Genomic DNA, 12879 nt, shown 5'->3' on the forward strand with positions numbered 1-12879 from the left:
AAGAAGAACAAGAAATTACAGCAGATGAGCAAGAACACAAGGAAACTACGGGACAGAGTGAGGAGCAGAGGGCTGTAGGAGAGACAGCAGAAGAAGAAAGAGACAAAGGACAGTCACGTTTTGGAAGAGGAGTTATCCGAATTAGTTAAAGAAAGCTAGGAGACTGTGGAAAAAGAGTCTGCTGAATGAAACAGTAAGGTTGTTGTGGATGAAAAAAACGTTTACAAGTGGTTGTACTTCTACTAGTTGTACTACCACTTGTCCAGTAGATTGATCAACTGTAAACTATTACAGTCCACCCCTGTTTCCTGTAATACATAAGACCAATTTATAAGTGTCATTCAGAGGAATGGGAACCATTTTATACGCAGCCCACTTTTTAAATTAGTAGCTGCTGACCTGTAGTATTTATTTTATTCTTTATTATTATTATTCCATTTACATATGCCACAGATTAGAGTTTAAGATGCATGAAATGCTCATTGATTTTTGCCATTTTGCCAAAACAATGTGACTACTTCAGTTAAACACAAGTACAGATGTAGTGCCTGTCACTGCAAGTAATTTATGGTACATGCTGGGTATATGTGGATACATAGGATTCCACTGGTACATACTGTTCTCTTGTCATGAGGCCCTTTTGTGAAAAGGTTGAAGTACTATTTTCTGCCAGCAGGTGGTGCCTAATTACTGCCATGATGATGAAGAACAGTCAACAAATGTGATATAGGGGGATCTGTAAGTGTCCTGTGATTATTATTGGTTTTCAGATTACAAAAAAAATGTACTACTTAGAACTGGCTACATGTAAATCCATGCTTGATCATTCTGTGTAGACTGCAGACATCCCTCTGTGACATCCTGTCTGAGCTGGCACTAATTGGAAAGCAACAACAGCCACGTGCATTTTATTTGAAATGACCGACTCTTGGGTTGCCATGTGGTGGTATTTAAACTGTGTTTTGCTGAATAAACAGCAGAGGCAAAGTGACCTGTTGGTGATTTTTTTTTTTCTTAAATAGTAATATTTTTAATGTAGTTTTCAGGTGTCATAAGGCAAAATCTCATATGGGGTTTAACTGTTGAAAGTTAAATTTGTGATTGTTTTATATATAAGATGATGAACTGCTTAAATTTGCGCATATAGTAGCTACATATAGAAGATAGATTCAAAAAGAATCATGTTTGTCCGGGAAGAGTACTAAAAAGAATCCCTCTGTCCAAACATATACTGTGGAGTGATTCCTTGTGGAACACCACAAACACTGTTTAATGTCACTGTGCGTTTGTGCAAACGAATGACCTGTGCTAACGTAATGAATGGAAAATAATTGTCAGCACACACAGCACTTTGTTCAGCTTCATGAAATTTGAGGGATCTAACAGATGTCATTTTGTGACAAAACACTCTCATCTCACCCTTACTCAAACCCATGTGCGTTTGTTCATCTACTGCATGTATTTTAAATTTTACTTTCACTTTCAGATGTGCCTTCTTCCAGTCGTTGAGGAGGTACTATTTTTAACAGCCTTGTTTCTCATTTGTAAAAAAAAAAAAAAGGATAACAACAACTATAATAACTCGCACTTATTTTTACTGCACAGGGAAGTACACTATCACCAACCAGCCATATGTCCCTGTGTATTACATATTGTACCAAAAGAAAACAGAGGTCTATTTTATATCTACCCCAGAAACACCATTAATGAGATTAATGATGCTTTACTTTTTTGTCTTTTGGTGAATGACCCTGAGTCCCTTGAGAGCCCTTGTGAACAATAATGCTGTCAGATCCTTGTGTCCACACATACACACTACAGCCCGCCTACTACCCAGTCCCACCGCTTCCTCCACAGCTCTCACACTAGTGCAGTTCTTTCACTCTCATCTGCTGTTCAGTGTCTCACCATCACATGAAGATCACACTTGAGTTTCCTCACATCAACTAAGGAAACCAGTGGATGATAAATATATATATATTCTTCATCTTTTTTGTTTAACAAAAACTTTTCTAAAACTTTTTTTTGGAAGCACTGTGGACCACATTACAGCTGCATGCAAACCGTAGTAGCTCTAGAGCGATGTCATCTTCATTTTCACACAGCAAAGATCAGTTGCGCATTAGAAAGTCGATCTCTGACTCTTCTCCAACTTCATCCACTGCCACCACCAAGAGCCTTAGGGTAAGGTCTAATTGTCTTTAATCTTTTCAGTGTCTGTTTAGTCAGAGGAAATGCCATGGCTGAGGTAATTCAAACACTAACGTTAGAGCTCAGTCATTGTCAAACGAATGTCCCTGTAACAGGCCTCAGAGGTATTCCCGTGTGTTTGTATACACTGTCCGGAAATCTGTGGATGCGCCAAACATAATTCAACCTGCTGTCAGGATATAGTTTACGTGATTAAAGTAAAATTATTTGTAGCCGTAAAGTACTTTGCTCATGGTGCTTCATTTGAAATGAGCTTGATTCCCTATTTGGGAAACACTGTTTACACATTGCAGCTGTTGGAGTGCATCTAAAGATTGTTTCAGTATTACAATATCTTCCTTTATAATATCCTGCAAGTTTTTCAAGAGAAGGTGTCATCAGTGACTTTTCAAGTGTTCCTGTAAAGCTATGAGGTCAATTTATATGTTTATTTGGCAATTTAATTGACTGTTAATCATATACAAAGAATTACAGATGGTTTTATTTTCAGTCAGTTCAATCGCTGGATTTTTAGCAAGTCATACACTATATGTGCTTATGAGACATGTCCTTTCTGTAACTTTAACTTTACAAACATGTTAATGGGTTAGAGTAGGAATTATTTTATTATATTTCTTTTGGGGACATTTTCCTTTATTCTTAATAGCATACCAGAGACAGTACATTTACATGACATGCATCTTGGACCCATAGGTGACTGTTACCTCCCAGATAATAAAGGCTTTTATCTCTGATAACACTTTGACATACTTATCAAGGCTCACAACAACATACACAAAGTGTGAAACAAAATTGTTGATATGAATAAACAAGGAGGAACAAAACTTGTAAATGTAACTGAGGCAATGCTGTAATGAGAAGTTAGCCATATCTGTTTACATAAACTAAGAATCCACTTGGGAAAGATAAACAGAGAGACAGAAAGAGGGATACAGGAAGAGAGCAAGAAGAGAGAGAGAGCTAAAGAAAATAGGATGAAAGACAGGATGACCGGGAACAGAAGGAAAGAGGGAAAGAGTGTTTGGGACTGGCCTGTGGGAACTCAGACGCAGTATTTATGGATGTTTATCTCTCTTCTAGTCCTACTGGAAGCTCACATTTTCCACATGGGAATAGTTGTTCAGCAGGCAAGAAGTTCCTCATGGGATCCAGAAAGCCTGGAGGACAGCTTAGTGAGAGTGACATACATAGAATGAAATGTCAAAAAAGCCTGTTTCTATCAGCATCTGTTTAGATGTACTGTCACTTCATCTAAACCAGAGCTATTTCCAAGTCTGCGTAGTGTATATCATTAATGACCATTTACCAACCATATCCAAGTGACTGGAGCTGACATCAGAGTCTGGTGGGGATCCAGAGATCTTGTAAATGTCTGAGCAGGGACGTATCACAGTGTTTACACATAGTGTCTGTAACTTAAAGCCCTGTTTCTGCTCTCCAAGAATTCACTTGCCATCTCCATTATTTAGTAGACATGTAAATGTTCACCAGTGTGCTTTGTGCTTTAGTTTATGTGAATATCACAATAAGTCTCAATGTCTATAGGAATAAAGTATAATAGATTTAGACGTTGTCTTAGAAGTTACATCAACAGGAATAAGTAATCCAGAGCATCTATAATTATCTGATACAGGCAGAAGTAATTACAGACAAGATAATTGTGTTTTATAAGCTGGCACATATTTGTTGTTAGCACGGCTGAATGTAAACAATATGTCAGAAATAGCTAGTCATGGAAGTTTTTCTTATGATTTATGATGAAAGATGCAACATGGTGAAAGCATATTTAAGGACTGGTTCAGCTATTCAATTATATAAAGACAGGCAAAGTATCTCTACTTCCTCCAACTGCACAAAACTGATGCCAAAATAGTCCGGATACCATCTTGCACTGATGACATCTTTTGGAGACAGTATCTGCACAGTAGTGACCTGACATTTTATTTTCGTCCTTGTCCCCCCTGCTAACATGAAGGAGGAGGGACCTATGACCTATACTGGAGCCTGCCACCATGGAGCAAACCAAATGTTTTGGCTTCACTTTTGCGGAAGCCAAATTTATGGCAATCCCACCAGTTGTTGTTGAGTCATTTCACTCAGAACCACTAATGTGAACCTCATGGTGGTGTGAAGAGAAAAAAGTCAAAGGATCACCAAAGTCATCAGGTTCATCCTCTGAGGATCATGAATTTCTGTTCCAAAGGTCATGGCAATCCATCCAATAGTTGTTGAGATATTTCTGTCTTGACCAAAGTGGTATATATATATATATATATATATATATATATATATATATATATATATATATATATATATATATATATTAGAATAGATATTAGAATTATATATATTGTGTCAAAAGCAGTTCCACAATAGAAGTGCTGTAATTCTGCTAACAAACACAGAAACATTACATTGCCTGCTTCTCTCACTGGTTCAAATTCAACCTGTAGTTCAATGCATCTAAAACAATGTCTTTCGGAGATTCTAAATATGCTTTACTGTATTGAGTGGTAGATCTAAAGGTATGTCTAAGCTATCTTTCACTGAGTTACTTACTGGAGGTCAGCCACAAATGACAGATGCAGTACAAGTTTCATGTGTTACTGCTGAACACTGGGAGGGGATCGAACCGCTGTGGGGTGCTTGAAACTGAAAAAATGCTCTATTACGTGTCTAAAATCAGTCTAATGTGCTTTCATGTGTATTGTTAATATTATTGAAATTACAGCCCTGTGTTCACTGTGATATATTGTTGGGGGTTGGGGTAAATCAGATTTTTCCCAGGATGTAGGGGGTCATGTTCCGTCTGCCCCTGCTGGGATTTATGCCTATAGTCCAATTATGTCCAATTATGGCATATTTTCTCATCTTTTTAAGAGAGAGTGAGTATTCATTGTTTAGCTGTTTAGCTGCCATTTAAAAATATTTCATTGCGACCACCGTTTAAATGTTTCAACTTCAGCAGGCCATAATGAACAAACTATGAAAGCCACTGCCAGAGCAATTACCTTTTTTGGATGTGTTTACTTATCTGTGTTCGTCAGTTTATTTAAGGGATCATTTCCTCTCTCCTGCTTTAACTTGGCTTGGTATGTCAGACTACCATAAACCTTTTCTTGGAAAATTGGGGGGAAAAAAATCTTTCACAAATAATTACTGGTCACTTCAAAGACTCACTGAGCTTTGCTTGTAGGTATAGTGATAATGAATAAACATGTAATAAAATATGTCCAATCTGCATATCAACACAATGGTTAAAATATTATGCAGAGGAAATTGTCAACCAAATACAAACTCATTTGTTGATTTGACTCCATATTGTACATCATAAATCTCAGCATTAAAACAACCTGTTGAGCGAAGGATGGAGTAAAGCTGTGTGATGTCATTATTTGTGCAGTAATGAGCATCTGCTTACATAGCGGATGGGTCATTATGGGGTTGAATGACTTGTTTATGCCATGTAAGGCTTAAGCCGGGATCAAGTTCGATGGAAACCTTAAGTAATACAGTGAGGAATGTCCTTGCAAAATCCTTAGTATTGCTTTATTTTTTTTAAAATTTTGTCAGATAACCAGTTCTAAAACATTTCTCTTCTTTATTTCAGCATGAGAGACTTTCTAGGTAAGCTCCTTTAGCTTATACTTCAGACTTTTAATTATCATCTGAGAGAATGACAAAAAGGATAAATGGCTCAGTGTAAATAAATTGTGACAATACTTGAGATAAAGCTCATTTTGAAGTAGCTAATCTCTCTCTGTTTTCAGGTTGAACTCATCTGGAACTTCTGATGTCTCCAACGACACATCTACAAATCATGCTGAGTCCTACTTCCTAAGGAGAGAGAACCGACTGTCTGCAAGGAAAAAGGCAGAAGAAGAGACTGCAAATAATGACTACAAAAAGGCAAGTGCAACATTAGAGTGACTAAGTGTAAGCAACAAAGGAGCTAAATGTAACCAATTAAAAGTTAATTAATTGCACACGATGACTGTGAATTTTATTCAGCCATTGGCTTTCAGAACAGAGCCTAAATTGTAGAGTTGAATGAACAATCTACACAGAAATACACCACATGATGATGGAGCCTTTGTCAGTAATCAGATGAAAAGAAAGGATGCTGCATCATCTGCACAGGTATTTCAAAATAAAACTACACAACAAAATGTGACGTAAACATACATAATCAAATCAAGGTTATTGTACACATTTACACATAATACAACAGTAGGTAGTACAGGAACAGAAATTAGTAGCAGTAGATGAGAAACAATTAATTCATTAATTGCAATTTCTTCATTGGCCAACAGAAAATTAACTACCAACAATTCTGATAAGTGATAATCAAAGCAACATTTTTTATGAACTTTTATTTTTAGATTAACTGTTTTATATCATTGTAAAATCATTATCTTTCTGGCTGTCGGTCTATCTGAAGGCATAATCATTGATGGGCATTGTTCATATTTTATTGAGTAAAGGATTCATTTATAAACCAAAACAAGACTTCTCTAACAATGCAGGCAGCTTTATGAGGCTGTACTGTGCCAAATACTAACATCACTATGCTACACTCAGTGATAATGTTAACATAGTGAGATTCAACAGGTTTATGTTTACTCAGTTATTAGCATGCTTTGAGAATCAGCTCTAAACAAAGCCAAACACTCGGTTCTGCCAAAACAGTTTAGAATGTCATTTAGCTAGCACATATTTGTTCTTAAACCCGAGTGATATACAAATTAGAATTTGATAGTGGTACGGAAGAAGACAGAGGATCACCAAACATTACTATACTTCATCCTGAGGGGAATTTGAATGATTTACCAAAATTTCATGACAGTCCATCCAGAACTTGTCGACAAATTATACTCAGAACCACAACTGATGAATGATGAGAATGATGGATATCTGTACAAATGCTTTTGCCAGTCCAGCCAGTGGCTAGACCTTGTCCGGTTTGTGGTGATTCATAAAACATCAGGGAATAACTACTGTCATTAAGATTCATGATGTGGGCACCATGGACACCAGATGTCATGGCAATCAACAATGAAGCATTTCACTAAGAAAATGCCTACTTCATGGTCATTAAAGTCATTTGTTGCATACCAAACACTTAAAAGGACCACGCAAACAGTCATTGTGGCTGTTGATATCAATGTTTGTTAGCCTGTGTGCTGTGAAAACAGTCACTCCTTTGGAAACCCTAACAAGCTTATTTTTTTTAGATGTATGAAAAGGCACTGGCCACCAATCAAAGGCTCAAGTCCAGGCTGGAAATAAGTAAACAGGAACTTGCCATGATTCAGGACCAACTGCAGAGAGCACAGGTACTGTACCCCAGTAGTCACCAGTTAATGTACCTACTTCAGATTCACAAGTGTGAAAGAAATGAAGCACAGGGTTGCTGAGAAGACAACTTTTTTATTTAAAATCTTGAAGATTTTTCTTGTCGGTATACACATGTTTCCCACAGTATATTCTTATGATGATATCTGGTAACAATGTATTGCTACAGAAGTGTGACATGAAACATAGCAGCTGTACAAGAAAGCAGCAGTGTAATTCCTTTCTGTTTGTAAGTCTGATTTTTGGACTGATAACAGTAATCCTCTCTAAAGTTTCTGTGTGCAACTGTGGATTTATTGGATAATTTACCACAGACACATGGACTCACTGTTATGAAAATGCAGAATCGATCATCATACAGTTTCAACCTTTCTACTAATACTTTTCGCAATAATCTTTGATTGTTGCAGAAGGGAAAACCAGGAGACTGTGGCTCCAGCATGCTTGAGGCAGAAAAAAAGGTATGAACTCACCATTATACTAATAGGCATACTAATAAGTATTTTTATGCACCTTGTTTTTATTAAATGTCATTCTTCATAGGAAAGTTGGAGTCTAAAAAAGAGGATATCAGATATGGAAGAACAGTTGAAGGTAATTCAGATATATTAGACCTTAATGTTTGTTATTTACCTTAATATTCACTTCCATTTTCTCTGTTAAAAGAATCAGCAGTTAACAATACAGCAGGATCTCTTTCTGGGGAGAAAGTTAAGCTTATTTGGCATGAGGAAAACAATGAACAATCAGTGTAAAGTGCTTTGTCACATGTTAGTTGCTCTGTCTGCAGAGGTTTTGGCTGACATCATTTGTCACCATTATGCTGTGGAATGTGTGAGCACTTTCACACTGCAGCGAGCGAGCCATCAGTATTCATCTGCAGTGTAATGTTCACAAATGTCTGCTGTGTTATGCCCAAGAGATACAAATAAAACCCTGTTGTAATCTGTGAATAAGAGGTCTAAACGAACATGGGATGCTGCTCTGAAAATAGACTGATACATGTATTTAAATGAGTGAGTCTGGTCTAATTGTGTCTAATGGTATCACTGAATGAAGAGTACAAAATTTGGGGTATTTATGTGAATTCAATTGTATTTGCTTTAATAAATTAATTTATCCAGATCAGATTACTCATTTTTGTGTACATCTTATCTTGTCTTATCTTATTACTAAGATGTAAGAATAAAAATATATATTTTTTGACACTTTAAGCATTGAAGTTACAGCAGCCAACTTCACATTTATTCATTGAGTTGAAACAGAAGCAACTGAATTTAAATTTAAATTTTAGTTTTCCAAGATAGACTTACATTTTTTCAAGTCTGTCTTAAAACAATCCTCATATGTCCATGCAGGCGAATCATTTCTGTTGTGCATACTAACATTGATGAGATCCCTTTCTAAGATGCTAATTCCAATGTTCAATGATAATTGAAAACAAAACTTTTACTTTCTTCTTATGAGTAAGTAGGCCTAAAGAATACTTGAATTTTTTTCTACCACCACTGGGCTACAGCAACTAAACACTCTCACATCTGAGTAATGCTTTGAGACATGCCTGAAATAAATGCCAACAGTGGAAGTTTGTGTTTTGGCCTACCACATACATTATGTGCACCCTGAATTTTGCAAAAAAGCAAAAGCATGTTTTGAAGCAGTAGCGTAAGAGAATTTTTCAGAAGTGTGCTGTTGGGCCCCAACTCCATTATGATGTGATGGACGATGAAACGGTTTCTGGTGCCATGAATTAAAACCAGTGGCCTTCATACATGATATACAAAAATAATACCAAAATATGAATTTTCAAAACTACTATGATACTTCAAAACAATGAATTAGGGGGCAATTTTAGGGGGAAAAAAGAGGACAAAACTAGCTGTGCAAACCTTAGCATACAGCATGTATACAGACCTGTAGTGTCCATTTAAAGATCATTTCCAGACATAAAGAAAAAGTATAATTTCCACATTAAAATCCATAAAAACGCATGTACCATATGTCAGTGTTTTAATTCCTTATATTATGACCAATATGATAGGACATGTTCCACCCAGGACAATGAACCCTCCATGTTATCAGCAACATGTAATTATAGGCTTCATTTGTGTCCAATTTAGTTATGTCATGCTGTTCTTTTTTTGTTTTGTTTTTTTTTGTTGTTGTTGTTTTTTTTTCCAGGTTAAAGAAGAGCTTAAGATGGAGAATCAGAGACTGAAGGATGAGAATGGAGCTTTAATCCGGGTCATCACTAAACTGTCCAAGTGAGACAGTTCAGACAGACAGTAATTAAGAGGTCATATCTTTACCTTCATTTGTCCTACCTTCTGTCTATCTTGTCACTCTATGTATGTACATAGTTTTCCAGTGATTTTGGAAACTTGACTCTTGATTTTTTTCATCACTGTCTGTTGAATAACAAACATTTGCAGGGATAAAAACACATTTTACTTTAGCTGTCAAAGCTTCCTGTTACTGTCCTGGATCTACAGTGGTAACACATTGCCAGACAGAAAATATATTGAATTAAAATTCATATTGTATATTCATTTAAACATTTCTACATAAAGCCAATTGCCAACATAACCATCACGTGTTTTTCTTTACTGTGTTTCCATGAACAAATTGTCCAAGAGTAGACCATTTATAAAACTCTTCTAGAAAATCTTTGTATACATATATGGACAAAATATTGCAGGTATTTCCTCTGAGGTATTACCATGGAAACTGCAATATTTTGTTGACTCCATGCGGACCTTGAAAATCAGACTCTGAGCTATCAGGGACAGCAGATGATGGATGAGCTACATTTCTCAGGAATGTGGGAGAGTCATCTGTGATTTAAGAGCTTTACCTTGCAGTATGATGTCACAGTGTCAGGCTTTTCCTCTTAAGCTGCAATATAATGGCAATGAAATGCATCAAAGGTGCTCATAGAGTAAAGTAAGTGCCCCTTGCTTTGCCTCATATCTGTCAGCACTAAAAGCAAAACCACAACTGCATATTAGTAAACTCTGAATCAGTTGATTAATGGTGAGTGAAGGGGCTTTAGTTTCTTTTTCGTAAATGATATTCACAAAACAATCTCACCTCAAGGTTCATTTAGTAGCTGTTCTGGAGCTTTAGGTTACATCAAAATCATATAAAGATTCATGATTTTTATCAGCATATGGTGGAATGGAGAAAGTGAGACTGAATCCCAACTTTAAAGTCAACATGAATCAGAAGTACTTAAAGCTAATGTTGCTGCTGAAAGCTCCTCCAGGTGAGATTATTCTGTCTGCTGTTTTAAATGTCAGAAAGGGACAGAATCCCACTTTAATTTCACTATTATCACCACTGAACACAAATACCAGTTGGGTTGAGTAAATAAAATGACATTGCATTGACACAAACTTCAGTCTAGTTCATCATTCTACAGATGTGCTGCATTTGTTTGATTTGTCATCCATGTTTTGTTGTCACATTTACACTGCATCAGGGAAATGGCTGTAGCATGTGCTTCTTCCTACTTTTTCTCATGCTGTGTATGGTGCCATCCACTGACCAGAAGTGGAAAAGCTTCCTCTCATTCCATTTACACACCACACAGGACAGGGCTACTTAAAATGTCTTTATTTCCTAGGATTATATTTTGACAACACACAGTCATATCCTGACCACATCCCATATGTCAGTTCCCTTGAGTAAGTCAGGTCTACATAGAGTGATATATGAGTACAATTTGTTGGTCTTTTGCAGCCCCGGCCCCCCCTTTTTTTTTTGGAAAACATGGATTTTGTACAGAAATAAAACATGCATTTCACAAAAAGACACAGCTACTGACACACCTCAACAACAAGACAAAAAACGAGAAGAGTCAAGAACGACGTTCAAGCATTTCCCTTTTCCATGTTGATTGGAAAGTGAATGCATGATGGAGTATGATGATCATCAGGTCTTTGGATGTTCTGTATCATGGCTATGTTCACATAAGAGGGCTAAAGAGGAACCATTAATGAAGCAGCGAGTTGGCAGTATTGCATTGCAAATGTTGCTCTGCACTATTTGGGTTTACTCTGTGCTCAAGATAGCTTGGAAGACCCAGGAAGACAGGGATTTTGTTGCCTGCATTGCAGAAAGGTGACAGACTCATATAGTACATAAATATAACACCATTAAACAAATACAGGCTCTATTGGTCCTATTGCTAATACAAAAAATAGCATACAGAATCTGATGGCAGCTCATATACGTAGATGATAGTGTATAAACTGACCCTAAGAAAAGATGACCTGACACACACTGTACAAAAAAGATCTTATGTGGTGTTCCTCTACTATAAAATCTGAACTTAAATTTGACACCACATTTTTGAATTTAATCTTCAAAATAGACTCAATATTGATAATGGAGTTTGGTATGTATGTCTGTCATCCCCTTGAACATAGAGATATATCTACATTATACTTAATTAGGATTGTTCATCTTCATGCACTGAAAATAAAGGTTTATCTAACTTAAAAAAGCAGACAGGGTAAATAAATCTCCTCATTAGAAATGTCATGGTAGACACAGCATTGATATTTCAGAACATGCACAAGTGACACAACACCAGCTCATCCCATTGCAATCCAATCGATAAACTGTTCATTTATGTTATGTCAAGTGATGTTTGTGATGTGGCGTTGTTATTTGCTTAGTTGTATGAACTACTTCAGAGGACTGCAGCAGTAACATGAAGCAATCATTTTTAATTCCCCAGAAGCAATCAAGCAGAGAAGTAATAAAATAAAAACTGTATCATGAATTAAACAAAGGTTGGTTTATTTTGAATTCAAATTACTTCAAATGACTTCTTTTGTTGAAAGAATTTATCAGACATATGAGATGAGGTTTATTTGAATAGCAATAAGATGAGAAGGCAAAAATCTAATGAAGTCCAGAAGAAAAAGGGGCTACAAGTATTAAGTAATTATGTGGTCCAGTGTATCTAAAAAACTAAGACTTGACATCCATCTGGCAGGAGTAAATGAAGGAAACACTTACGGTACACTGAGATAGAAAACCAAGGAGCTGGAAATATTCTCCTTTTTTGAAATATATGTAGTTTACTGGTCAGTAACCAGAAAACTGCATAGCAGAACTGAGCAATGATTATGCGATTTGTAGCCTAAGCTCTTGTAACACTGGATTTAGCACAGAGGACACATACAAACAATGACAGAAAATCAAACAGTCGTGCAGTATTATGGCAAATTAAGCGGATTTGTACATGTGACAACACACAGCAAACCCTGCTTCAAAGGGACCAGGCATTGAAGGAACCCGTGA

At 36.5% G+C, this 12879-nt stretch overlaps 1 protein-coding gene and 1 long non-coding RNA gene across 3 annotated transcripts; one reads left to right on the forward strand and one right to left on the reverse strand.

The window, feature by feature from the left end:
• Nucleotides 1-752: 752 nt before the first annotated feature.
• Nucleotides 753-1042, reverse strand: LOC124057165. The gene is made up of 2 exons (XR_006843065.1): nt 902-1042; nt 753-870 (listed from the first exon to the last, which is right to left on the reverse strand). It is a non-coding gene; the product is annotated as an uncharacterized LOC124057165 (long non-coding RNA).
• Nucleotides 1043-1841: 799 nt separating this feature from the next.
• LOC124056009 (protein phosphatase 1 regulatory subunit 12B-like) lies at nt 1842-10152 on the forward strand. Of its 2 annotated transcripts, XM_046383052.1 has the most exons (7): nt 1843-2184; nt 5822-5838; nt 5982-6120; nt 7446-7547; nt 7977-8027; nt 8110-8160; nt 9748-10152. In XM_046383052.1, exons 1-7 carry the CDS (start codon nt 2083-2085, stop codon nt 9832-9834), a joined length of 549 nt encoding a protein of 182 aa, XP_046239008.1. In that variant the 5' UTR covers nt 1843-2082; the 3' UTR covers nt 9835-10152. The 2 variants fall into 2 exon arrangements, with proteins under 2 accessions (XP_046239009.1, XP_046239008.1); XM_046383053.1 differs by lacking the exon at nt 8110-8160 and having other exon boundaries at nt 1842-2184.
• Nucleotides 10153-12879: the final 2727 nt, after the last annotated feature.

Source organism: Scatophagus argus, chromosome 3, assembly GCF_020382885.2.
Source record: "Scatophagus argus isolate fScaArg1 chromosome 3, fScaArg1.pri, whole genome shotgun sequence".
In the NCBI taxonomy this organism is placed as follows: Eukaryota; Metazoa; Chordata; class Actinopteri; family Scatophagidae; genus Scatophagus; species Scatophagus argus.

What these genes read in the sequence shown, in the direction of transcription:
- LOC124056009 (XM_046383052.1), top strand. Translation starts at nt 2,083, where the DNA reads ATGTCATCTTCATTTTCACACAGCAAAGATCAGTTGCGCATTAGAAAG. An exon ending in CAAATAATGACTACAAAAAG is followed by an intron (nt 6,121 to 7,445) that starts GCAAGTGCAACA and finishes TATTTTTTTTAG; the next exon opens with ATGTATGAAAAGGCACTGGC. An exon ending in ACCAACTGCAGAGAGCACAG is followed by an intron (nt 7,548 to 7,976) that starts GTACTGTACCCC and finishes TGATTGTTGCAG; the next exon opens with AAGGGAAAACCAGGAGACTG.